We start from the raw sequence: 26,748 nt of genomic DNA, 5'->3' as shown, positions 1-26,748 counted from the left end.
AGTTTAAATCTCCTAACACCCATCAATGAAACTATTACATTTTCTGTTAGCTAGTTATCTGGTTCTTAATCTGTTCAAGATTGAAATGTCAGCCATCTAAAAAGCTGTACACTTTATCTGGGCACTTTACAAAAAGAGAAAAATAAAAGGAGGTTCCAAGGTTTAGTGTCTGAGGTTTGAGGAGTGAATCTAATATGTGTATCTTTTCTCATTCTTTTAGTGCTTCCTATCCTTATTTGGGCAAACAGCCATATTCATAACAAACACAAATTATTTGTTGATTTACGTAATTAAAGGTCATTAAATGAGCTATGCAGAAATAAAAACAAAATGGCCTTTACAGTATTAGCAATCAACAGACCAAATTATACAAGGAATTGATGCTTCCTAGTTTGTAGAAAAGTCTAGGCAGCAGGCTTGCTCAGCTTAGGTCCCCCCAGCTGTTTTTGGACTACAACTCTCATAATCCCCAGACACAATGGGGATAGCTAGGGATTATGGGAGTTGTAGGCCAACATCTGCAGGAGGGCCAAAGTTGAACAGCCCTAGGGGTTCATTATTTTTCTGTTTGAATCAAAGTTTACAGTCTTGCTATAACAGAGTGTTCACCTTTCACATATTTTGTGAGGCTGTTCTCACATGCAACCTAACCCAGGATAGGGATGCCCAGCATGTGACAACTCCCTGCATGTGAGAACTGCCGGGATAGAGCCCAGTCTCAGTAGTCCAGCGCCATCTAGCCCAGCTTCTTAGCCCAGCTGCTAACTGAGGTTTAGGGAGCGGGCTGTTTACTTGTGTGTGAGCTGGGCTGCCTAGAGCACCCATCTCTTGGGGGAATCTCCCAATGCATTGTGCATGTTTTGTGGTGCATCATGGAATTCTCAGAGGCTGGGGCAACGAGTCTCAGCCTCTGTTTACCCTCGCTGCCAGGAGCAGCACGGAGATTCATCCGCATTGCTTCTGCAGCACTACCCCCAATCTGTGCTCCCAGAAGGAAGTCATCGCTTGATGGGTGGGGGGAGGTAAGCTTCCCCGCCTTTGCTGCCCCCAACCCTCCAAACCAGGATTGTCAACTAATGCTGTGCTTGTGTGTTCCCTCTCTCCTTCCCTCTCCTCTTCCCTCCTTTCCCCATGCATGGGGCTTAATTAATTACTTCCAGTTTACATCAAAACTGAGAAATGATGGTTTGGATGATCCCTCCAAATCAAGATTGCAAACCACAGTCTTGCTCTTGGTTTGGCATAGGAGCTTTCTCAAATTACAATTTGATGGTTTAGAGGTAACAACAAACTATGATTTGATTAAAACAGGAAGAAATGAATTAAGCCACATTCACAAGAGGAAGAGGATGTGCATGGACTCAGCATGCCGATACAATTTGCCATACTTTGCCATACCTCAAGTGGATTGGTGCCTCGGATAGTGATTCCCCTTGTGGTTTCTGGGCATCCATCTCTTTCCCTGCAGGTCATGGCATTGCCAAGGTCCTCTGTCCTTCAACAACTGCTTTTGGGGAAGCTCAGGGAACACCCCCGGGGAGGAGGAGGTGGGGAAGGTGCCTTGCACTGGTGCACACTGCCCAAGTGGTACACTCTGGATACCATCCACTGATGAGCAAGAACAGTAGTTGTGAATTAGCTAATAATAAGATCAAAATTAAATGTGTAGTTCAATGTTTTAACTGAACAATGTACTTTTCAGAGTGAATGACGGAAGTATAGCTCTTATTATTGTGCGAAACACTTCTCGTCCAGAGTTTGTAAAACACCTGAAAAGATATGCCAGTGTAAAAAACCAGGTAAGGGCTTACCTTTGTGTTTTGCAGCAAAAGTTGTTCAGAGTATATTTAACAATTGCATCAAGTAAAGGCCATAATCAGAGAGAAAGAGTACATAATATGGAGCACAAAACATAATATCTAAAGCATTGCATAATAAAGAGACAAACAAAAGCTTTAAGATGGAGGTAACAGCACTACAGGAGTTATTAGTGTCTTTGTAAGGAGACTTAGTTTCCTGTCAGAGTACATTAGCCCACTTTTATCTGATTTTTGAAAATCACCAATCAGACTAATACCGATTAGCCTATTTCCCTCCATCTGCTGTGGTTTAGTTATATATGGTTCTTATATAAAGGAGTTACAAGAGTTTAAAGCTGCTAAACTGATTTTCAAGCCAGAAGTACTATATTTAAAGACTACATTGAGATTAATGACAAGTGGAGATCTGTGAAATTTTTTGGATAGAATGTTTTCTTGTCACCTATATGCAGAGCACAGATGGACCACACACAGAGAGAGTCAACACACTGGCAAACATGCACAACATGCTCACAGAGCTTCAACTCTCCCCCCACCCCATGCATAGAGAACACACATCTCAGTTACTAGAACTGGAGTGGCAAGGGAGAGGGGAGTTAGTAGGGATGTGCACAAATCCAGTTTATTCCGTTCAAATCCAATCCGGAAGGGCCATGGTGTGGCCCCTCCCACCTCCACACTCGATACCCTCCAACATGCGACTGAGCAGACAACTACAGCAGTGGTGTCCAGTTTGGAGAGTTCATCAGGGGTTGTGGCTTCCGGTCAGAGGGGGTTGGGTTTTAGGTTCCCCACCAAGTCCATGGCTGACAGCCTTGGTCGGGGGCTTTGGGAGCCAGTAGTGGGGTGGGATATTCCTTCCCCTCTGCCCAACCCTAGGTTTTTTCAATGTGATCTATTTGTAACCAGTTTGGCTGTGAGTGCTGATTCTGGTGTGTTGCCCATGGTGAGTGTTTACTGTGACGGTACCCGGAGATGTGTATTTGGCTGCAGCTCGTGAATCACAACTCTGGGGCACTGGCTACCATTGCGCTATCATTTCTTTGGATTTTTCCGGGGTGATTTATTTTGCTGGCCTCCCCACTTCCTTCCGTGGTGGATGTGGGCTGTTTTTTCTGATTTGGCAACCTGCCTCAGTGACTTTTTAATGCTTCCCTTGACTCCAGCTAGTTTGGATCCCTCTGCCTCTGAGTTTAGTGTTGTCTGTAGGAGGGATTTTGAAACCTCCTCAGGCTTGGGGGTATTGAGCAATCATGTTTTCCTTCTTTGGGCTGGTTTCTTCTAGGTGGTTCATTTCGGCTGGAGGTTTTGTTCTCATGCAGATGGGTGGCTTAGCGATGGTGACAGTGCACTTGCTTTGATGGGAGAAACTTCCTTTGCAGGTGTTAGTTGTTCCTCCAGATTTTTCTTTCCCATTGGAACTCCACATTAGTAGAGCTTTTGGATTTGCCTCCCCTCCCTTTCCCCATTTCTTCTCTCCCCCCGCCCCTTCTTCAGATACAGCCTGCTTAGTTCCTTGGAATTTTTTTTTCTTGTTTCCCTGCCTGTTTTAGGTTTTGAGCTGAGTATGCACATGGTTCTCCCCTTGTTTTTTCCTCTGATGTTAGGTTCAGTGTGACAGATCGTGTTGCAAAGGTGGGCTTCCGTCTTTGGTTTCGAGCTATACTGCTTTCCCCATCTCCTGGTTTTTCTTCAGATGTTCACATTTGATAGGATTCCACCACGATTTGGATTGTCACCCATGAGACTCCGCTGTGCAGTTTGGAGTACTGAAGGACTCCTATTTGGATTTTTGGTCAGACGCCGGCTGGGTTGCGACTCACGGCAGTGGCCCAGGTTTTTTGAACCTGTTCATGCAATGGTGGCTCTGCCCCAACTCCAACACATCAGTGACCCATAGGCCACCCTGTAAGCACTTCTTTCCAGAGGTCTTGGGTGTTAGGCCTGGCCTTGCTTACAGACCCTATTCTTAAAAGACACAAACACTGGGATCAGTGTGTGTGTGGATGCTATCTCTCTCTGTCCCTGTAATCTGTTCAGGCAACACCAATACAGAACTCAAAATGTCAGCTGTATGACTGGAGACTTATTCACTTGCTCATCCTTCAATGAGATATATGCTATTATCTGCCAACAGTGCCTTCTTGCTATCTACATGGGACAAACGTGTCATTCTCTTTACAAAAGAGTAAATTAACACTATTCTGACATAGAAATTAGGGATGTGTGAACTGATTCGGGTACAAATTGATTTGTACCTGAATCTAGCTGATTCAGGCAATTTGGAGACACACACACACAAAAATCACCCACATGGTCCATTGGCGAGATTTGGGTCCAAATTGAATCACACCAGATTCACCCCAACTACACCCCCCTCCCACCTGCAATGCAGTGGGGTACTACTCAGTTTATGTTCTAGGATTTTTTTCCAAGTGTTTAGACTCTTTGGTGTCTAATAACTGTTCCTCATAATGAATCCCTATGAGAATTCATTGCACACCAAAGAATCTAAACATCTCAAAAATTCCTAAAATATAAACTGGGTACCCCAGTGTGTGTGTATGTGTGTGTGGGAGGTGTAATTGACACATGGCAGTTGACAGTTGGCACTGTCCATTGACAGTCAAAATGAACAGAATAAATGAAGGCATATAATTAATCCTCATAGGGATTCATTATGAGGAAAGGTTATTGGACACCAAAGAATCTAAACACTTAAATATTCCTAAAAATAAACTCAGTACGCCACTGCCTTGCAAGTGGGGAGGGGGTAGTTGGCACATGTCAGTTGTCAATTGGCACTGTCCAATGACAATCAAAATGAACAGAAGAAATGAAGGTGTGCAATGAATCCTCATAGGGATTCATTATGAGGAAAAGTTATCATACACCAAAGAATCCAAATACTTGAAAAACAGTGGCCGCACATTTTGCTGCATAACTCCACTTCTACAAGGGCTAGAGCTTAACTTTTAAAAAAATAAAAATTAAATTAAATCTGGGGATCCATCTTAGGGTCAGGATAGGGTGACTTCAAATCCCCATTATTTCCTAATGCAGAAATATACAAAATCAGTAAAAACTAAAGGAAATAATTAAAAATCCCTAATAGAAATGGCAATATTCAGAAACCAGTGGGAGAACCTTTTATCTTTCCAGGATGCTCTACTACCAGTTAAAGTGAAAATTCTTCATCAGAAAAGTTTCAAAAGAAGACTAGAATGAGAATCAGTTCAATTAGAGTTTATAATGAGGGTTGATACCATCTCCTCAGGCCTTAACTGAGACAAAGGTTTTTATCACATTACAGAGATAATTAACTTAACATTTCTATGAGGTTATCATCACCTATTACTGCAGTTGTGAGTTGTCACCATGTTTATCCTGTATACTTTTAAGCTTGCCACTAGAGTAAGCCTCTCACATTTTTTTTCTTGCATTTGATTCTGCTGTTTACATTTTTGTTCGTCTGTGTCTGTGTCTGTTGCTACAAAAATGTGTTAGTCTTTAAGGTGCTATAAAACTCTTTGTTGTTTTTGCTGCAACAGACTAAACTATCAATTCTGCTACCACTGTGGAAGTTATTTTTGTCAGAGAAACACAATATCTCTGACTCAGTAAGTTTGATGATATTACAGGGCTCAGGCAAAGAGCCTATGGAGAGAACAGTCGATTCCTTAATAATGTCCTTCAAAGAAGTGGGTTCCTTAACAACCTCATTGAAAGAAGTCCTCAAGGACACTTGAACTGACTGATAAGGAGCAGATATAAACACTTATAGAACAGATTCCACAGTTTTGAAGCAAAATGGAAGGCAGCAAAAAGCCTTTTTTTAAAAAAGGCGAAGCACTTTATTCAAGAAGTGAATTCAGATCTGTCAGCACTTTATTTGTATCCATCCGCACTATATCCAGATCCGTTGGCAGTTACATGCAGTCTCTGTCTTTTTACTCAAGAGACGGTCAGTGTCAGGTGATGTCAGAAGGAAGAGAGCCAACAGAGAGAGATTCCTGGTGCAGCTGGTGAATCATCAAATGCCAGATCCCTTCTCTGAAGATTGCTCTTTGTAAAAAGAGTAAATTACTAAGTATGGCTTAGATGGCTGGAGTCCACATAATTCAACAGTCTGCTTCTGTGACAGGTCCTGCATTTGAAGTTTTGACTGTGCAAAATCACAGAAGGGGAGTAGCAGTCCCCATTATGGTGGGGAACATGTGTGACCAAACCCAGCACCAGTTCCAGGAACTATTTGAAAACTTGGGTGTGTCTATATAAAGTTCAAGATGATGGTGTAGGGATCTTCTGTTTGACATCTGTGAGATGCTTCCACTGTTGAATGTGGCCTTGGATGGCTGAGGAGGACTGGCAATGAGTCACTACTGACCGAGTGACAAAAGGCTGCAGAATGAATAGTTCAGCATGGAAATCGGATGCATTTGTAGTGTTATCTTTCAAGATTGCCAGTTCTCAGGCTGTAGTTGACCAGTAGAAATGTTTCCTATGGGAGAAGGTATCTGTCCTTGTGTTACATTTTCCAGAACACAACTTAAAAGTTATTCTGTAAAGAGACATTTTGTTTGTCAAGGCATCTGCTGGATGCAGCAAGACATGCTATAGATGCTGCTTTGTGGGCAAAAATACAGCAATTATGAAAAGACAACATGCGGGTTACGAGCAATTACTGTGAGTACAGAAGGTAAAATACAAGTTGAGGATTTACCCTTTGAGGTGTCAGTTCATTCAATGTCAGCTGATAAATGCCTTAAGAAGCTGGAAGGATGATAGAATTACAGCCAGATCCTTTGGAATATTCCTAACTTTCTACAGAAGACATTGCAAAGGCATCAGACTCCTTACTGGTGATATTGTTAATTTGATATTTTTAATACAGCCAACAGAGAATCTAAACCAAGATACCAGCAGCAAAGATCAAGAAAACAAAATGAGAATCAGTCAGTCTTACCCACCCCCACCCCGCAAGGAACTGTACCTATGTGGTAATGTTGATGCTTTTTTGAGAGATGCAACCACAGCAGCCCTTGTCAGAGGCCATTTAGCTGGATTATTCAAAAGATGGACAGAAATGACAACAGATGGTTTAGCCTTGAGCATAATTGTGATTGTCAACCCCTGGATTATATGGCACTGTGGGAAAACCACTGCTAGTTTGGCAAGTAATGAGTTAATTTTATGAGGAATTTTGTGGAATATGTGTGAGAAGAGAAGGTCCTAAAGTCATTTGCAGCCTGAGCCCGGCAGGGAAGGGGGCGGGAGGATATCTCCCCGCCGCTCGCCTCTGAAGTTATCGATTGGGGCCCGGGGCGAGATTTAAGGGGGCGGGAGGGGGCTTCAAGGGGGCGGGAGGGGGTTTCAAGGGGGCGGCAGCAGCAGGGGGCCGGGGCTACAAGGGGGCGGCCATTTTTTTAACTGGAGGAGCCATCGGAGGAGCCGCCAACGGAGGAGCGATTATTAGAATAATTACAGCTGCAGTGTGTGGAAAGCGCGGGAGGGGTAAGTAAAGCCCCCCCCCCCGCCCTTGATGGAACCCCCCAAACTCCCCACCCGAACCAAAACTACCCCGTGACCGGACCGGTCTGGAGGCCTTTAGAATGGCCTCCGAACCGATCCGTGCACATTCCTATTGTAAATGCTGGCCCTTATGTTCCACAGCATTACGTGGATGGCTCCCATCAGACTGTGCTGCTGTAGGGCCTAGTGGTGTGCACAGAACCAGTGACTGCCAGTTCGAAGGTGGGGGGAATACCTTTAAGGACCGGGGAGGCTGCTCTTACTCCGCCCTTACGTTTCCTCCACTTCCACTGTCGTTAAAATCGGTCCCGTAGGGCTCGTGTGCACACCACGATGTGCGCATGCACAGCATACACTTCCAGTCGGCAACGTACTGGGATGGCAAGGAGGTATGCTCCCACCCTGAGGGACCGATTTTAATGACATTACTAGCGGGGGAAACATGGCGGTGGGGAGGGTAAGATCACGTTCTCCGGTCCTTAAAGGTATCCCCACCACCACCATTCGAACTGGTTCGGAGGTCCGTAAAAGGGCCTCCGAACCAGTTCTGTTCATATCCCTACTGTGGGCCTCTAAGGAAGCACCAGTGATCTTGCATAAGTGCACAAATACTTAAAGTAGCACGTCTGCACTTTAGGAGTACAACTTCGATTGGAAACAATGGCTAACATGATGTGCAGTTCTAACAGTGACAGTAATACTTGCTGTGCTACTGCTACAGACCCAGAAGTAGCAGTGGTAGAGAACCAGTAGTTGCGCTAGCAGCATTGCTGCAGGTTTTCCCACTTGAGACAATGGGGATAAATACAGTAATACTGCTCACTATGTTAACTCAACTGCTGGTTCTCTACATCGGCTCCACTGTTTCTGGGTCTGCAACAGCAGCACAGCAAGTCTCACCATCGCTGATAGGATTGCACATCATGTCATCCACTATAAGTTGCAAGACCACTGGCACTTCCATAGATGTCTGCATCAGCACAGGCCAATTGGAGCTGCTCATATAATGCTGTAGAACATGTGAACCACTATACATTAGGACCATTTGAGAAGCTTAATAGATTATTTTTTCTGTACATTAAAGTAGAAGTTTCTGTGAGTGCAAAACTGAGTAACTGTTTACATTTTATAAATACACCTTCTGTTTTTGCTTTAGTTCAATTTCCCCTTTGTCAAGACCTACATGGTTGAGGAAGTAAGAGTCCAACCAAGAACTGGGAAAAAATGTGTCACTGAAGACAATGTGAATTCTGTAGATTCTGCAGAAAAGAGCTACCCATGGAATATAGATGGAGATTTGATGGAATGGGCATCAGAAATTCATGTTCGGTAAGACTAAATATAGTGATGTGGAATATTTAGTAGACACTGATTGTTCCATTAATCAATGTCAATGGTTCCTCTGTTTGTATGTGCAGTAGTAGTTTAGGACTCCTCACTTGAGAACCAGCAAGCTTACCTAAAGCTTAGTTTGAGTTTTGCCGTGTATTTTTGCTGTTCACCGTAATAGTGGCTAAACAAAGAACTGTGCAGAAGTTAATTGGCGAATTATGGTGTGCTCCTGCAGAGCTACAACAGCATCGATCCCTCTCAGGCCTGTGCAGAAGGAGAGAGAGAGAGAGAGAGAGAGGTGGGGTGTGTGTATTGTAGCTCTCCCGGTGCACGTAAAACGAAGTAACATAATTCCTCCTTGACTTCTGCACAACTCTTTCTTTGGCTGTTTGCCATCATAGTAGCGAATGTCAGTAGAAAGGGTACTAGTCAGAAACCTGCCGATCAGAGACTCCAATAAAAAAACTACTTCTGACGATGATACTGGAATACTTGAGGGGATTAGTCCCTTCTTCAGAACGACACAGCTGGCTGCATGCTTGTAGGTGACTTTACCTGCTGCCAGCGCCACTCCCTTTATCTAGAGCTGCATGTTGATGCAAACTTGGGGCAGGGGGCAGGGAGAACCTACCAATGATGGAGGGAGTGGAAGCATGCACATGCCTTGGATGTCGTATTTGCATATCGGCTACATCGGCAAGCAGTGATTTCTCTAATTTTTTTCATCTGTGTGCAGAATGAGTTTTGTTCTGGCCAGCAGTATCAAGGCAATGTGCGCACAATGTATTCAGAGTTGGCCTTTTAATCGGGATCTAAAATTAATTGAGTGGACATCAAAAACCACATGAGCACATGCACGTGTGCTTGCTTTAGAGGGAACACTGCCGGCAAGCCTAATCTATGTTATCAGTGCACTCCAATGTTGTGGGTATAGATCATGCTGATTAGGCCTACAGGTATGTGCTCTATGCATATAGGACAGAGTGGACTAGCATTATTCTGATCCCTCATAGTATCAACCCTGGGAATATCTACATAAATTGAGTCAATAAATATTTCAGCAATTACAGGTTGAGTATCCCTTATTTGGACTGCTTGGGACCAGAAGTGTTCTAGATTTTGGATTTTTCTGGATTTTGGAATATTTGTATCAAAAACATTAAAAAGCTTCACAATGAAAACAGAGCCACAATTGAGAGAATTACAGACAAAACCCCTGTCACTAACAGCCTTCTGAAAAAGTAAATTTTGACTGTATGCTTGAAAGCAGCAAAATTGAGAATCTGCAAGTGAGCTGAGGCTTTTGGGGGGGGGGGGCTTTGTTTTGTTTTTAACAGTGTGGTGTCTGGATTTTGGAGCATTCTGAATTTCAGATGTCTAGATAAGGGATACTCAACCTGTATTTCATTATGTTTTGTTTGGGCAGTTAATAGGTGCTTTGTACCATATTTAAATAAAATGCAAAAGTTTTCTGCATATCCTTGCAGACCAGGAATTAATGATAGAATTCCAGTCCAATGTTACACTTACTTGTTGCATCCTGCTTCAAACAAGAGCATAGAAATGTTGGAACAGAATTAGGCTCTCATGATATGAGCCTGTCTATCTGTACACTGATTGTACAACAAAACTTTGAAGCTACATTGAACAGGGCAGCAAAACCAACATGGGTTTGCAAACCCATGGGCTCTCATGTCTTGACTTTGCAAACCCATTGGGCTCTCATGTCTCGACGGATCTCAGTATAAATACAGGGACGCCGCAGGGGTGCGTGTTGAGTCCACTTTTGTACACGCTTTACACATATGATTGTGTTCCCAATTACCTCAGCAATAGGATTATTAAGTTTGCAGACGACACAACTGTGGTTGGTCTGATTACTGCTGGAGAAGGGGAGTTGGCCTATAGGAATGAGGTGGAGAGGCTGACAGAGTGGTGTAGGGAGAATAACTTATTCCTCAATTTCAAGAAAACAAAGGAGATCATTGTGGATTTCAGGAAATGCAAATTGGATTTCCAGCCACTCATTATTGAAGGGATTTGTGTGGAACGGGTTTCGGTGTTTAGATTTCTGGGAATGGAGCTGAGAGATGACCTGACATGGGGAGCAAACACCAAAGATCTGGTGAAGAGAGCACAGCAGAGATTATACTTCTTGAGAGTTCTCCGGAGGACTAATCTCTCAAGTAATCTATTGTTGGTGTTTTATCGCTGTGCTATAGAGAGTGTGTTGACTTATGGGATCTGTGTGTGGTTTGGGAGTTGTACAGCCAGAGAAAGAACACTGCTGTCCAAGGTTGTTAAGACTGCGGAGAAAATAATTGGATGTACTCTTCCTACCTTAGATCAAATCTATGCCACTAGATGTTATAATAAAGCTGTGGAGATAGCGCAGGATCCCACGCACCCTGGAAACGATCTCTTTCAGCTTCTGCCTTCGAGAAGGAGGTATAGGGTCATAAAGATCAGGACCAGCCGCTTGAGAAGTAGCTTCTACCCAAAAGCGGTCTCAGCTTTGAACGCAACAAAACACAGCTTCTGAGGGGTTTTTTGTATTTAGTTTTTAGAGTTTTTTAGTGGGTTTTTAGTGGGTTGATGGGAGGGGGGCGTATGGGTATATGTTTAGATTATTCTTGTTAGGTCCTGTAGTAGTGGTTGTAGATTCTTTTCAATCTCGTTGTTCTGCACAGGACAATGACAATAATGATCTATCTATCTATCTATCTATCTATCTATCTATCTATCTAAATTGTCGATAAATTTATGTGAAGCTATATCGTTGATCCATATTTATTTCTTGTGGATAACATAGTCCTGAAATCTCAGCAATTGCAATTTCATTTGTGCAGTATTTAGTATCCATGTTATAGCTCATAGTCAATTCCATTTGATTCAGCTTCCTTGTTGCATGAATTACCCATCCATATTACATTGTTTCACACTCCTCTACCCCAAGGAATAAGGTATACATTGGGGGGGGGGGGGGCTTACAAGAAACTAGATAAATTGTGAATTTTCTTCAACTTTTCTTCTATGTAATTGACCTGTTTTGTATTTCTGTGCTCAGAGAAATGTCACAGTATTACTACAAAGCTAATGGATTTCCCTCCTTTCCTTCATTTTCAGGGTACATCCCCAATTAATCAGTCTCTATGGAGGGAGTGTTGATACAGTGGATAATCCAAAAGAATCATGCAGTTGTCTTTAGAAGCCATCTGTGACAAGAATTCCCCCCTTTTGCAGCTAAATCATGTCTGTATGTTAATATAAGTTGTATATAGAGAAAACTGTGTGCAGACTGAAAGCCAAGGCTGGATGAGACCAGTCACCGACAAATATTTGTGCAGGGAAGTTTCACAATTCTATTTTGGAGCCCATTCCTCTTGATAGACAAATTTCAATGCTGGATGTTTTACACTTTAAAAAATAGGAATGCATTGGCTTGTATCCCAAGTGCTTGTAGTGAGAGAAGATGTTCCACTCACACAAGAGCAAAGGGCAATTTTCAACAGTCTCCCCTTTCTTTGGCAGCCTCATGTCCCCTCAAAATCTGCTCTCAAGCATTGTGGGCCCTGTGCAGCAGGATGGCATGTGGCATAGAGGGCTGTAGCAGGAAGAGCGGAAGAGCAAAATGCGGGAGATCATCCCTCCACCTACCACTTGCACTAGGAGCATTTTGGATACAACCCAATGTGCACTAATGGTTAAGTCAATCAAGCAGCATTCCAAAGGTATGAAAGACGTGAAGGAACATTTGAGTTCACATCAACTTCAGGTGCTTGAAAAGATGTCTCGTATAATGAAAACAAGCCCAAATTCAGACATTTTCAGAACTGGCTTTAGAGAGTGCCATCAAATTAAAATGCTAATCAAGACTCTTCTTATAACCTAGTTGCTGTACATTTCAAATAAATATATCTGAGATGATTGTGTGTGGCGTCATGATTTTTCAAATAGAAAATATTTCAATATAGTATTTCGCACAGTTGCAAAGGTAAATTTACATTCTATTTTGTGAAAAAGTTTTATTTTGCTTGACAAATGTAATTTAGTCCTAAGGTACCATACCATACTTCATTAGGGACTTTAATGTTCTTACATTCTGGAACTATAATTAACGTATTAGGTCTGTGCATGTTTTAAAATGGTAGGGAAATTGTCAGAGGGACTCAAGTGATCCCCCAAAACTGTCAGGTCAGATCATGTTGGAAATCCAATAATTTTCTGGCACTGTCGGACACCCCCACCATTCTCCTGCATCCCCTTCCTCATCTCCCTCCCCTAACTGAGACCTGGTTGGCTCCAGTACTGAAGAAAGCAGCAGTACGATGTCCTCTTCACTAACCTAAGAGCACTGGAGCCAGTCACAGCTTCTGGTTTCAAAGGTGATACCTGTATTTCCCTTTAAAGTCTTTGTAGGACCCAGAGGGACAAGGGATTGTGGGAAAATAGAGGTAGGGCCAGACGGGGGGCCCTGCGAGGGTGGTGGAATGTATGTGGGGAGGGCACCAGCTTTTGAGCAGAATGGATACTTAAAGGTGGGAGTATTCATTGCTGCGGAGTGCGGCAGGGCACCCTGTGGGTGGGGCACACTGGGAATATGCCCTATTGCTCTGTGGGCCAGTCCGAGCCTGGTAGGGGGAAGGACTGCCCCACCTATTCAAGAGTTATAGGCTTGGCAAGGGGAGTTACTTAGTTATGCGGCCATTGACAAGATGTTCGTTGGAAGGAGCCATGAGTAGCTTGATTGGAGCTCAGTAGGAGTGTGCATGGAACGGGCTGGTTCAGTTCGAGTCTGTTTTATTTTTTAAATTATTTTTTTTAAACCTCTTAGCCCCTTCGGGTGGGCTTCATCTAGTCTGGGGGGGTCTGCAAAGGTTTCCTCTCCCCCGCCAGCCTCCCTCATCACCACCGCGGCCCATTGGGCCACCTTATTAGGTCCATTCGGGCCGCCATAGACTCGTGCAGCCATTTTGTCCACCACTGTGCATATGCAAATGCACAGCATGGCCTAGGGCCTTGCAGAGGCCATTTGCGGTGGCCATTTTTGTTTTGGTAGCCATTTTTAGGGCTTTTAACAAAAATGACTGCCACACGTGCACAAATGGCCTCTGCAAGGCCCTAGGCACAGGTGGTGCACTAGCTACTCACATTTCCTTGAGCAGTATGGAAGCCATTGCTTCTTAAACTTGAGAAACCTAGGTACCCTTCTGAACTAGGAATTTGCCCAAAATGGATTTAGCATTCTATTCTGAGCTCGGAACGCTAAATCTCCAGAATGAGCCGGTTCCGATGGAACAACCCCATTCTGACTCAGAACGTTCCAAGCACCTAGGCCTCGCAGAGGCCATTTGCAAATGCACGGTGGTGGATAAAATGGCCGCTGCGCAAGTCTACAGATGCTCAAATGTGTCTAATATAGTGGCCAAATGGGCTGCAACAGCGATGAGGAAGGCTGATGGGGGAAGGGGGAACCTTCACTGACTCCCCTGCGGCTTAGACGAAGCCCCCCAAAGGGGCTAAAAGGGTTTTTTTTTTAATGTAAAAAATTTAATTCATAAACACACCGGGGGTTTGGCTCCAGTCTGGACGGAACCGGGGGCGTGGTTTCGGTTCGACCCCGAACCATCGAACCTCCAAAACCAAAACCACAAATCCCCGAACTGGTTTGCACATCCCTAGAGCTCAGGGGCTTAGAGCCAGGGTGAAGCATAGAGTTGCCCAGAGAAGGGATTGAGGCAGGATGGCATACCTCCACCTATGGTTCAGTAATGAACTAACTTGACCATAATGGGTACTGGTAGTTTAAGGAGTTCCCATATGCATTATGCAGATCCTTTAACAAGTTAGTAAAATGGTGGTCCTTTATCTAGTGGTGTGTATGTGTTCATTCCATCTCTCTGCCCAAACTTCCTTCAGAACCCAGGATTACATGAGTCATGATCCTTAGCCCTACTCACACAATCTAAGATAGTGCAAGCAACTGCAGGCAGTTTGAGTACCACCTGTACTCCTGTGTCTGTGTAGATACAGGTGACACAACTGGCATAATAAGACAGTTCCCCTCTTTCAAAGTTGTGCAAATGTAATTGTGTGACACAACCATTGGAAATAATAAAGTTTGCAGAACTTTAGTGCAACAGTATCAGCAGTGTATGCAGCACACAGATGCAAGGGCACAGGTGGTGCACCAGCTACTCACATTTCCTTGAGCAGTATGGAAGCCATTGCTTCTTAAACTTGAGAAACCGAGGTACCCTTCTGAACTAGGAATTTGCACAAAATGGATTTAGCATTCTATTCTGAGCTCGGAACGCTAAATCTCCAGAATGAGCCGGTTCCGATGGAACAACCCCATTCTGACTCAGAATGTTCCAAGCACCATTTTGGCCAGTCCAAGCACTCTGGCCATTTCTTCTGGTGCTCTTCTGACCATGCAAATGGCTGTTGTGCATGCACAGAGGCCAGAAGAGTGTGCTTCTGGTATATGTGTTTTAAACTGTTTTATCATTGTGAACCACCCAGAGACACGAGTTGGGGCGGCATACAAGTGAAATGAATAAATAAATAAATTTTGGAATCCAAAATGGCACTCAAGAAGTTCCTTCTGGAAACAGGCCTTTCCAAGCTTGGAATAGGCCCTTCATTTGAAGGGTGTTGTGTTCTGAACTCAGAACACTAGAAATAGCCTGTTCTGAGTGCATAGTTGGAGGAAACTAGGGCCACTTAATTGAATAAATTACAAACCTTTTTGTACTTGGCTTTCTGCACATTCCTGTTCTGAACCTATGGTATTACATACAAGAAAATGTGCATTGAGGCATTAATCCCTCACTGACATTAGAAGAGGAACAATGGGACATGACTTCCTAAAATCCCACTCAATTCAAGTACTCATTGCGTTAGGCTTTGTGAATGAAGCAGTGGGTATACAGCCTTCTGCAGCAACCAGGGAAGGCCCTATTCCAACACTGCTGAACTGCATACAACTGTCTAAACACATGTGCATGTTTTTGTGTAAATGACTGTACATGCATTCATTTTAAGAAGAACCTGTATTCAGGGACCCTCAATTATGGGTTACAGATAGGAAGCATATTACTGAATGCATGCTGAAATTAGCGTCTGACATTCAGAACAAGGAAGCACTGGTACAGCAAGAGAGCAGCCTAACATGAGATTTTGATACTAGTCAGTATATAAATTCAACAAACAAATGAATAATAAACAGCATTTCCAAACTAGCCATACTGGGGCACTGGTGAAAGGGCAATCTTTGGAACTCCTTCCTTCACAAGGAATCACTCTGTGCCACCTGAAAAGATGTCTCTGTAGCCGCACAGCCCTTGGGGCCATATTTTTAGGTGGCACAGAGGGTTTCCAGAGGAAGGAGAGGGTGTCAAAAATTGCTGCTTCCCTGGTAGAGTTAGTTTGGAAGTGCTGCTATGCTGCTGTCGCACTGCACTGATGCTTCCTTGCTCTGAATGTCAGCCAGTATGCTAGTTAACTGCATGTGTGTATACTGTATACATATTAGACGTGTGTTGAACATAAATTTGTGAACTGGTCTTAAGGCAAAGCTGTTCAACACCTGGAATTATATGCAGTGGGGCAGTACAATGCTCATAATAATTTTGTCATCCTTTTGTAAGGTGATTGAACTTCTGATTTAACAATACTTTCATAGTGGCTTCTAAAGTTCTCAAATAACGAGATTAATTAATCTAAGAGATGTGGGATAAGGTGCAACTAGGGCTGTCAACCAATGTTTTGTTGACCGAGGACCTGCCTCATGAGTAGAAATGAATTGGCATTACCAATAAAACCTCAAAAGATGCATTTATTTAGATATTTAAGAACATACTTCAATCTCTTCATTTAAATTTAGAATGACTTAACAATGCAGATTAACTCCAGTTAGTTATGAAAACTTAACTCTTGAGAGAAAAATAGACTTGACAAAATTAGTTTTTTCAAAGATGCATTCATATCTTTAATGTAATTGTCATTGGTAATATAGTACTTTGACAGCATTTCAGATTCAGAATCTTTGTTTTACTGAATTGGTCCCTGAACAGCTTCCTTTGACATTATGTGGAAACTTCTAAAAGTAGAACTCAGTGCATTTAACTGACATGCTCAGAGCTGGAAAGCAACTAAGGGCCCACTACCAATCCCCGAGACTGCGACTGTATACATCACCTTTGTGTGGTGGTGTCAGCAGGACTCTACCAGTTGAGTGTGTCACTCCGTTATCTTATATCTTGCATACCACGTGCCAATGGGAGCATTCCCCCAGAATCCCCCATGAAGATGCAGAAGCCTTAGGGGACAAGCACCCATCTGCAGATGGAGAGGGCAGGGTGCACCTGGAAGTAGTAGCAATGGGATGATTCTCAACCAAGAGAATTGTGTTGCCATTACCTCCATTTTCCCCTTCCCATCCACCAAGATATGACCCATCAAGAACTATGGACAGGCATTCTAAGGATAATGTGCCGAGGGCCCCCGCAAACCTGGACGTCCTGTCAAATTGTGTGTACACTCAACATTCGTTGTGCTCCTTACTGAAGAGCTGGTCTTTATTTACAAATTAGCAGTAGAAGTAGCAGTTTCCAGGTATACCTCCATGCACTGATGTATTTGATAAAAATAGTTCCAGATCACTTTGCACCACATTTCAAAGTCTTTAATGCTGTCTTGAACTTTGAGGTATTATTTGTAACAACACAGGCTTCTGCTCAAATATGGTTAGGCATTAAAGTGCAATATTTCATCTTCTCCTTGAATCCTACTCTTAAAAGATGTGTAAAGATATTTACATTAAAATAAAGTTATTTTATGCAAAACAAAATGTTTTCTAAAATGTTCATGTGTTCTCCATATATGTTTGCTGTTAATATGGTCCAAAAAAATAGAACATCTGTCCAAAAGGTTTTGACTGCTGTCACAAACATTGATAGGGAGTACCTGCATAAGAAATACTCCCCCACATCCAATTACAGCATCCAGGTCATGGCTGTTCGCTTCCATCCAAAGACTTGGCATAAATGGGTATTTCACATAGGAGTGATATATTTATAATGTTGGGATAGATGGGTTAAAATTATACGTATGCAATGTGCGTCTATGTTGGGTTCAAGGCAGCTTTGGAAAGAAACCAATTTGTTTGCAGCTCCTACATGCACATACTCCACAGTTTTAACTACAGGCCCCAATCCAGGGAATTGGAAGGTGAGGAGAAGGCTGTCTATTGGTTAAATGTTTGTGTGGTTTAGAGGTAAACATTTCAAATATGGGTATGTCATCTATCCTACGTAAGAAGCAAATATCTTAAAATAAGGTACTGTATTTGTTTTTTAAAACAAAAACTGGGGGTGCTGTGTCTCAAATCTACTCATGATTCTACTTTTTATATGTATAATTTGATTAGCTGATTCTCTGGGCAGTGAGGCTATGCAGAATGGGAATAAGGAGAACGGAATTCCTGACACAAGATTATGCACTTGAATTCAAGTAGGATCAATACTATACTGATTGTCAAAAATATGTTTAGCAAGTAGTAGTTCTTCCCTAGTGTTTGCTTTGTTGATATTCTGGTACTGCTTTGCTGCTTTCCTTTCCTTTCTTTTTTTGCCTTTGAAGCCAGAGACAGGTGGTCTTGATCAATGTTGCAGTTTTTCTTCAGAGATTCCACAGTTTCTGTTGCAGGGTACAGATTAAGTAGTAATCTTGCTCCCACTCAGATATCCATTAAAAGGACATACAATTTGTTCTTTCTTGCAATCAGTGCTTTGATAAAAGAAATTCTTGCATTGTCAGGAAGATAAACTAATTGTCACTGGTGTCTTTTTGGTCACCGCTTATAAGGCCCACATTTTCTCTTCCATTCTGTTCTTCAAGGACATGTTTATGTTTTCTTTTAAAGAAACCAATCTGAAATATACCAATTAAAAATGTTGGCAAACATGTAAGATAAAATGGTTACATTTTAAAAGAGAAACCTCATGAGCAATTTAAGTTCCATTTGTTTGACTGAGATAACGGCACTCCTTTTCTTTTCTCTGGACATAGGTAACAGTCTGTGAGAGGGGCAGCTGTCAGCCTTAAACTGAGGAGGAGGCAGGGTTGTACCGAGAGGGGTGATGGGGGCTCAGGGCAAATCAAAGTATGTGAGGAGGCTCACTTCACACACAGGGACACAAACACTCTCATCTTCAGTACCTTACCCCTTCAATTATTTTATACTGTGATCTCTTTTTTTGTGTGAGGGGCGGGCCTAGATTGGAGTTCAGATTGGTAAAAGTGCCCCCCCCCAAGCATGCAGAATTTGCAGGGGAATTAATGGGTGATGGGTCCTCCATCTGCTTTCTCTCTCATGTGTGTCCACTTGTGCACAATTTGTTTGTGTCATTGATCATCTGACAGCAAGAGTGTGAGATGCAAAAAAAAAAAAAAAAGGATTTCAACCAATGTTAACTGCAAAAAGGAGGCAGAGGCCTACAGACTAGACATGGTGACTCATGGGAGGCAGCGCAGGAGGAACTGTGTGGCGAAGGGGAAAAGCACGGGGCTTGGGGAAGTGTGGGGCTTGGGGCGATTGCCCCCACTTGCCTCAGTCAGAGTATACCATAGTCCTGGGAGGAGGTGTGTGCGGTTGAGGCACTGGAAGCTGGTTGATCAGCCATGGTGAGAATGCTGCTGGAGGCATGTTTTGCGGACACAGCCTGTACCTTTACCCCAAACCTTGTGGGTGGGGTGGTAACTGCATTTTTTATTCTGAGGTTGCCCATGCTTTTCAATTTGGTCCCCTTTAATTTTTGTTGGTCTCCACTTGCTTTTTAACATTATTTTACCGATAACTGCTGCACGGGGTAGCTGGTGAATTGTAGGGATGGGCCTGGACCGGTCCGGAGGCCATTGTAAAGGCCTCTGGACCGGTCCGGACCTGGGCGGTCCGGTTTGGGGGGGGTGCCTTTAAGAGTGGGGGGAGGGTTTACTTACCCCTCCCGCCGCTTTCCCACTCTGGTGCCGTAATTTCAGTAGTAATTGGGGTGGCAGGATACCTCCCTGCCGCCCCTTCCCTGCTGTCACTATGAAAAACTCCCAGGAGTCCTTTGTGCGCATGCATGTCACAGAGACGTGAAGCGCGCGCACATTGTGAAATACTGAAATTACGGCGCCAGAGCGGGAAAGTGGCGGGAGGGTAAGTAAACCCTCCCCCTGCTCTTAAAGCCACCCCCCACCCCAGTGCCAGACTGCAGTTTGGCGGTTCCATGCACACCCCTAGTGAATTGTTGCTCAGCAGTGTGGGAGTGGGGTGCTGGGGCCACAGTAACTAGGTTCTTAAGAGGAGATATGCCAGTAGAATCTGGGCAGGCTGTTACAGGGGACATAGGACTTTCATATTAGGCCAATCTCTTTGTCCAGCTCTCTTTCCAGCCAGGTAAATCACCATTAACTATATGGTAATCTCTGTAATGGGAAGGTGTTGCTATTGCATGCTGGACCGATCAATAATATGTAACTATTCAGGATTGCATCCTAGATGACAAGCTGAGCTGGTTGGAGGGATTGTTCTTTCCCAGCTTTAGGTTTTGGGATACTACAGCAGCTCTGGTTACAGAAACAGGGAGGTGGACTTCTGATTATCCACTCTGAGTCTATTTCCCTATTGAGGTCCAGAAGGCATAAAGTAGGAGTGTGTGCTCCTTAGGTTAGGTGCCCAAGACAGGATAGGGATCCTTGTCCTCGATATGAAGAATAAAATCATCCCTTTCCCCTTTAGTCATTTGATTCAGCTCTGGCCTAGAAAATGGGGACCCCCATACTTGTAACCTTTTTTGCCTGAAAATGCTTATCTATTTAGGATGTTTTTCAGATGTAGGATGTTATCTAAGTTGTTCTCTGTTCCTCAAGCAATAATTTTTAAAGGTCAACTAAATATGATACAAAGAGCAAAAGGTTTAGGCCCTGATCCAGAACTCACTTCAAAAAGCCAGCAGCTGGGCTTGGGGAGGGGAAAGCAAGAACTTTTTCATTCATTCATTCATTCATTCATTAAGACTCTTTATATATATTTCTCTAAAGCATACCTGTCACTAATCTCATGTGTGGCAGCTCTCGTGAGAGTTCCCGAGCAGCTGCCCAGATAGCGACGGAGACGGGGGTAAAAATGGAGGTGGCAGCCAGTTGGCTGGCAGGCAAAGAAAATGGCGGCAAATGGTGGTGGGTGGCTGGCCAAAGAAAACAACAATGGTGGCAGGTGGGAGGGAAGGCGACAGCAGCACAGGTAGGGGAAGGCAGTGGGGGCAGGGGGAACGATGGACAGCGGGTGGGCAAAAAAGCAGTGGTGGGAGTGTGGGGAGAAAGCAGCGGCGGACAAACTAGAGGCGAAGATAACAATTTTTAATTGTTATTAATCATTTTAAACTGATTTAGTTTTTGATTGTTTTGTTGGTTTTAACTGAGTATGTCTACTGTGAACTGCCAAGAGCTGACTGATGGGGCACTATAACAATGCAATATAATGAAAAAATGAGAACATTCTGAAAAACCTGACACTGCTGCCATATCGCCCGCCAACAGAATGGCAATTCTGAAAGTGAAACCAGAACTGTTTCCAGGAAGGAAAACCCTTAATAACCTAATGTCAGCTGAAGGTCTTATGTTACTCATGAACATTTCAAAATATTGCATTAAAAAGTTGCTCTTTCCAAAACAGTGTGCTAAAACAAAATGAGGCTTTTAGTATGCATTCAGGATGATGGAGACCAAATAAGCTGGCTGATGTGTTTTGAGGAAAATGCACATCTAACTTATATGTTGCTGCCGGGGGATGGGGTAATCCTTTTTCATGGCCCCAGATCCCATAAGGACTAACCAATCAACGTTTGCTGCCCCTGCACACACTGCAAAAATACTGATCATGCTAACAGATTTAACACTGTGTTTCAGAATCAATTCATAGTATTTTGTTTGCCTTTGAAAAAGTTAAATAGAAAGCAAGGGCAAATCACATAAGAGTGTGAATTAAAACTGAAGTACATACCTGCCATAAACAACATGAAAGAATCAAAAGCAAAAATAATCCAAGTGCTGAACCTAGTCCAATAAATAGCATTGTAACAGTAGGTTTTGTCTTTTGGTTATGCAGTCCTTCTAGAATGATCTGTATAGAGTAAAAGTATGAACATAAATAGACATGAATTCAAAACATTCTTTACAAAGCTTCTGCCACATTTTCCATACAAGCACAAATATTACTCTTGCCTTTGAAGGTAACCATGCCACAACAGATATTTAAAGGCCTTATTTGGAGACGAATTTGACTGAACACCACTCCTTGGACACCCCTCCCTGCATCCCTTCATGCTAGGCATGGAAGACCTCTATTAGAAGCCAGGAAGAGATGTGTGTATATGCTGGCCAGAAAGGGGATGGAGAAGACGCGTGTGCAAGGAACCCTGCCATGGACCTTTCACCTTCTGGAGGTCATGAAAGACTACCCTAACACCAGATCTCCTTCTGAGACCAATAAATCAGTATCCCCATGACTTGTTTATGTGTAACATGTTTTATTGCATTCCTCCTTGCATCCCTCCCAAAGGCATTAAAGCCATTAAAAAAAAAACCCACCTCAAACCCCTGTTTGGATTCACCAATATATCTGAACATCAAAAAATGTTGGTCTCACTATATAAGATGAGACAAAATATACTGGATGAAATATAATGAAGACTGGTAACACAGATATAGTATTAATATAAATTTCCATATGAATACAAAAAGTAGGCTGGATTGCAATAACTAGATTAACTATATATCCAAAACACAACACATAAAATTATAAACCTTAATCAAGATTGATGTCTACCATAGTGCCAACATAGTAGTCTCAAAATGTACCATAATTTTTTTGGCAGAAATGCAGAAATGCTGCAGTTGGAAGGGGACATCATGCATTATTTTTTCGGCTGTGTTGAATGCTTAAAATTTTACTACAGCTAAGCTTAATAAAATTTTACTACAGCTAAGCACTGTAATGTAAATTACTGGTAACCCATAGCCTCATCAGCCTTAACGCAATGAATGGAAATTAAGACATAAATGCTAAACATATTTTTTAAAAAAATTTAAAACGTAACATTGCAGAAGTAATTTCCCATTACACTGCATAGGAAACTTTCTTTTATTTATTTTTAAGCACATCCCATTATAAATTTCAAATTGCATTTCAAAGGAAACCATGGTTGCTTTTTTTTGCACATCACATTCCAAAAATTATACACTTTAAATTGCACTTCAAAGGAAACCTTTGAAGTCTGAATTATCACAATCCAAAGTAAAAAGGTTTAACTAGATCTCATCTAATTTTTCAGGATAAGCTGCATCCTCGTCATTTTGTACTCTTGTGAAATGTTAGTTGCATGCTTTCAACATTTTCAGATTGCATAATTCCAGCTTCTGTGAAACCAGAAATCACTGAAAAAGTTTAAACAGCTTTCCATGCTTCTGAAACTCATTTTGTGACCTTGCCATAGGCTGCTTTGCGCATTTTCTCACCCTTTGTGAATGTATGCAGGCCTTTCCTCATCCAGTTTTCCCAACACTTTTGCATTTCACATGAAAATACCTTGTTCATGGATAAGACTATGGGCTGCAAGATTTTGGTCAAACCACCAGGAACCACAGCTAGCATAGCTGATACCTTTTTGCATTCATTTTTAACTGAATCCAATAAATGTGCATGCATCGAGTCCATTATTAAAATGCCTTGTGGTTGGAAAAAGCTCCTTTTCTTTTCCACCAAATTTCATTAAGCCATTCAGATATTATGTGCTTGCACACCTAACATTTCTCATTAGCATGAATAACATCTGAAGGAAAATTGCCTTTTGGTTTTCTATTTAAATTAAATTACATTACATTAATTTTTGTTTAAAAATTAGCATTGGTTTTAGTTTGTTGCCATTTGCAGCGCAGGCTAATATGCACATAAAAGATGTCTTCTCATTTCCGTTGTCACTACGGAAACTGTTTTTTCTCCTTTTTCATTCACAGTCTATTTTGGGGGATAGTCAAGGGCCAGTGGAATATTTATTATTTGAGATTGCACAAATTTCCCCCGCTGAATAGTGTTTGCAACAAACTTTAAAAACAATTACCCTTCCCCCCTGCCAGTCCTTCAGCAGTCGCTGTCCCATTGTTGTTTTAGTGTGCACAGATAAATTCTCCTGCCTCATAAATCTATAGTACCAACACGGGCTACATTTAAAGTCAGTTATTCCTATTCGTTCTGCCATTCATTTTGCTTGTAGGTGGATTTTCACAGTAGAGACTGTCAGTCCTTTTTCTCTCTGCTCTTTAAACCCACTCCTCGAGGTTATTCTCTAAATCAGGCCAGAATGCAACACCACTTCTCCTTGCACATTTTGATTTTGGCATACTTGCCAGGCCATCTTTCCCCCTGATTTCTATCTATGAAGCTCATCCACTTCAAATTCAAGGGCTGCAGCTCTATTTCCGATCTGTTCTGCTCTTACCTCTCAGATTGAAACTAGCAGTTAGTTATAAGTTATAAGTTTATTCGGTCATTGACCAGCAAACATTTACAATAAAGCAGTACGTATTTTACAAATAATATAACAAAACTTGGCCATAACAGAAATAATATCAGTGTCCTCATTAATTAAAAGATAATTTAAATAAAATTCATCAGACCGGCAGTGTAGCTCTTATGCCATTTGGGCACCATTTCCCCCACGAAATTAGTGCCAGAAATCCTGCCTGGAAATCTCATGTTAACAACACAACAACAGAAGCTCTTTTCCAGCTTACCCCCAAATTTGTGCATAATACAGGGCAATAAACAACTTTTAAAAACATACCCACTGCAGCATTTCTACCAATTACGGTACATTCTCCTGGAGACCATCTCGAGTACTTACGGTCTACTATTAGTCGCCACCCAACATTAGGATTGAACTGCTGTTGGCTTCTCCCTTCAGCCTTCGTTAAGGTTTATAATTTGGTGTGTTTTGTGTTGATACATAGTTAATCTAGTTATTGCACTTCAGCCTACTTTGGGTATTCATATGAAAATGTATATTAATACTATATCTGTGTTACCAGATTTCATTATATTTTATCCATCCAGTATATTTTGTCTCATCTTATAGTGGTATTTCGTTACACATTACACTTATATATCTATGGTCATATTACAATTTGATACATATTATTCAGAAGACTTGATATAAACGAAACGTGTCTGGCAACAACACAAGAGGGATCAGACGCTGGCAAAATCAGGACATGATATTTCATCTTCTAATTAACACATGATACTGGGAACATTCATCCATACTTCTCCTATTTCATCAATGATTTTGAAATGAACTATTGGACTTGCCAGCTGGACACAGAGTATCTCAATGATCTTTTTGTCTTAGTTTTATTGAGACATATGGGTACATTTTTATTGATTCAGATTTATTATATTCTGCATATTTGGATAGTTTTTCAAACCATACAGTTTTATTATTACTATCTTAAAATATCCATCTATCACATCTAGATTCTTTTTTGATGTTTGGCTTAAAGCCATCAAGCCATATCCCCTGGGATTGCTCAATTCCAACAGTCAACAATGTACCATACTGCTCACAAGCACCTTGTGATGATTTCCCCATCAAGATAGCCATACTCCTGCCTGGCTCCTGGATTAGCCTTTTCTTGACTTTTTGCCATCTCACTGCCCTTTTGTCCTGCTATCAGGTGGGCAGAAATCTTGTTTTTCAGCCTCATGATTTTTCCCCCATAAGAGGGGGCTTGCTCCTCACTCTCTCGCCTTTTGGAACTGTTTTTTGGGTTCATGATTCTACACCACCCCATTCACCTGGCCAAGTACATTAGAAGACCCACCTCCCTGTCCTTCCCATGTTTCTGGGAGTTTTCTACTTTTCTTCTCCAAGACCTCCTTCCCATCCTGGGGTATGAGTGACTGTGTATATGCTTGGATGTATAGGTTCAGATTATTAGGAAAGAACTAGAATTTAGCCCCAGGTTCCCCACTTTTTGATCTGCCTTTTACCAGTATGGTTGGGGAAGTGGTGGGGGAGGCCCCTTCCCCAGGTGGGGAGGTGACCAGCACCTCCGTAAAGCATTGAACAGTCCTTGACCCTAGATCATGATTAGAGTGATCCAAAAAGAGAAAGGTACAGTAACTACTTCAAAGCTCTCCTGTGTGCATTTGTGGCTCCTTTTCTCCTTTGGACCACTCTCTCATGAGAGTACAGTCTACAACAGAAAACATGTGGGTTATTGGGCTTTTACTGCACATCCCCATTGCATTTTCCCTGCAGGGTCTTCAGCCAAGGGCCCCCAATCAATATCACTCTAAATCCTGGCAACCACGGCAGATTCCACTTTGCCAAAAGCTTACTTTTTCCAATTAGGTTTCAATCCTCCATTCCACTGGCAGCACTCTTCTGGGGAACTCTGGGAAATGATCCGGAGACTCTAGACAGGCCTTGGCTCACCCAGGCCTGGCAAGAGTCTTGGGATCATTTCCCAGAGTTCCCCAGGCTCATTAATTGGCATATGTCGCAGTGCAAGGCCCAACCAGGCCTAGGCAAACTAAGAATGTGGGATTAATTCCTGGACTTTCCTGAAATCCCAGCCCAAAGCCGCTCGGGTACGGAGATCCACTCAGACCCCTTGAAGTCCCAAGAGGTTGGGAGATCGGGGGAGACTAGAGGTGAACTCTGTCTTTTAAAAAGAGTTGAGTAGGGAACCCAACCACCAGAGTCCCTGGTTTTAGAAGGGGTTTTAACAAGTTCACGAGAAGTCTGAACGACAGGAGAAAGGAGAAGCTGAAAACATCACCACATCAGCTTCCCCAATGGACCACCCTCTCATGAGAGAGTTTACCCCAGGCAGAGGAGGCCTGGGTTGGACTTAGGAGGTTGAAGTGCTTCAGCTTAACTGCCCAAACCTGCCTCTCTGATATCACCTTTGGCTATAGTGAACCCCACATTGCCTCAATCCTAGAGTCTACCGC

At 42.6% G+C, this 26,748-nt stretch overlaps 2 protein-coding genes across 17 annotated transcripts in view; one reads left to right on the top strand and one right to left on the bottom strand.

Moving 5' to 3' along the window:
* The window catches only part of CERKL (ceramide kinase like), a 78,155-nt gene extending 65,544 nt beyond the window's left edge, over positions 1 to 12,611 (top strand). For 10 of the 15 annotated variants that reach the window (XM_053284848.1, XM_053284835.1, XM_053284842.1 and 7 more), the window contains 4 exons: positions 1,703 to 1,799; positions 6,715 to 6,993; positions 8,509 to 8,681; positions 11,811 to 12,611. In XM_053284848.1, coding sequence (XP_053140823.1) covers positions 1,703 to 1,799; positions 6,715 to 6,993; positions 8,509 to 8,681; positions 11,811 to 11,892 — 631 coding nt within the window. In that variant the 3' untranslated portion in view covers positions 11,893 to 12,611. The other 5 variants (XM_053284839.1, XM_053284849.1, XM_053284836.1 and 2 more) reach the window with 4 other exon arrangements.
* Positions 12,612 to 16,506: 3,895 nt separating this feature from the next.
* ITGA4 (integrin subunit alpha 4) overlaps positions 16,507 to 26,748 on the bottom strand; it is an 80,112-nt gene continuing 69,870 nt past the window's right edge. For both annotated transcript variants that reach the window (XM_053286201.1, XM_053286202.1), the window contains exons 27-28: positions 21,736 to 21,855; positions 16,507 to 18,620 (exon numbers count right to left, since the gene is read on the bottom strand). In XM_053286201.1, the coding sequence (XP_053142176.1) occupies positions 18,516 to 18,620; positions 21,736 to 21,855 (225 nt within the window). In that variant the 3' untranslated portion in view covers positions 16,507 to 18,515. The remainder of the gene's footprint in view (positions 18,621 to 21,735; positions 21,856 to 26,748) is intronic.

Source organism: Hemicordylus capensis, chromosome 1, assembly GCF_027244095.1.
Source record: "Hemicordylus capensis ecotype Gifberg chromosome 1, rHemCap1.1.pri, whole genome shotgun sequence".
NCBI classification, from domain to species: domain Eukaryota; kingdom Metazoa; phylum Chordata; class Lepidosauria; order Squamata; family Cordylidae; genus Hemicordylus; species Hemicordylus capensis.
The sequence above is the reverse complement of the archived record's forward strand: the minus strand, read 5'-3'. Positions and strand labels throughout refer to the sequence as shown.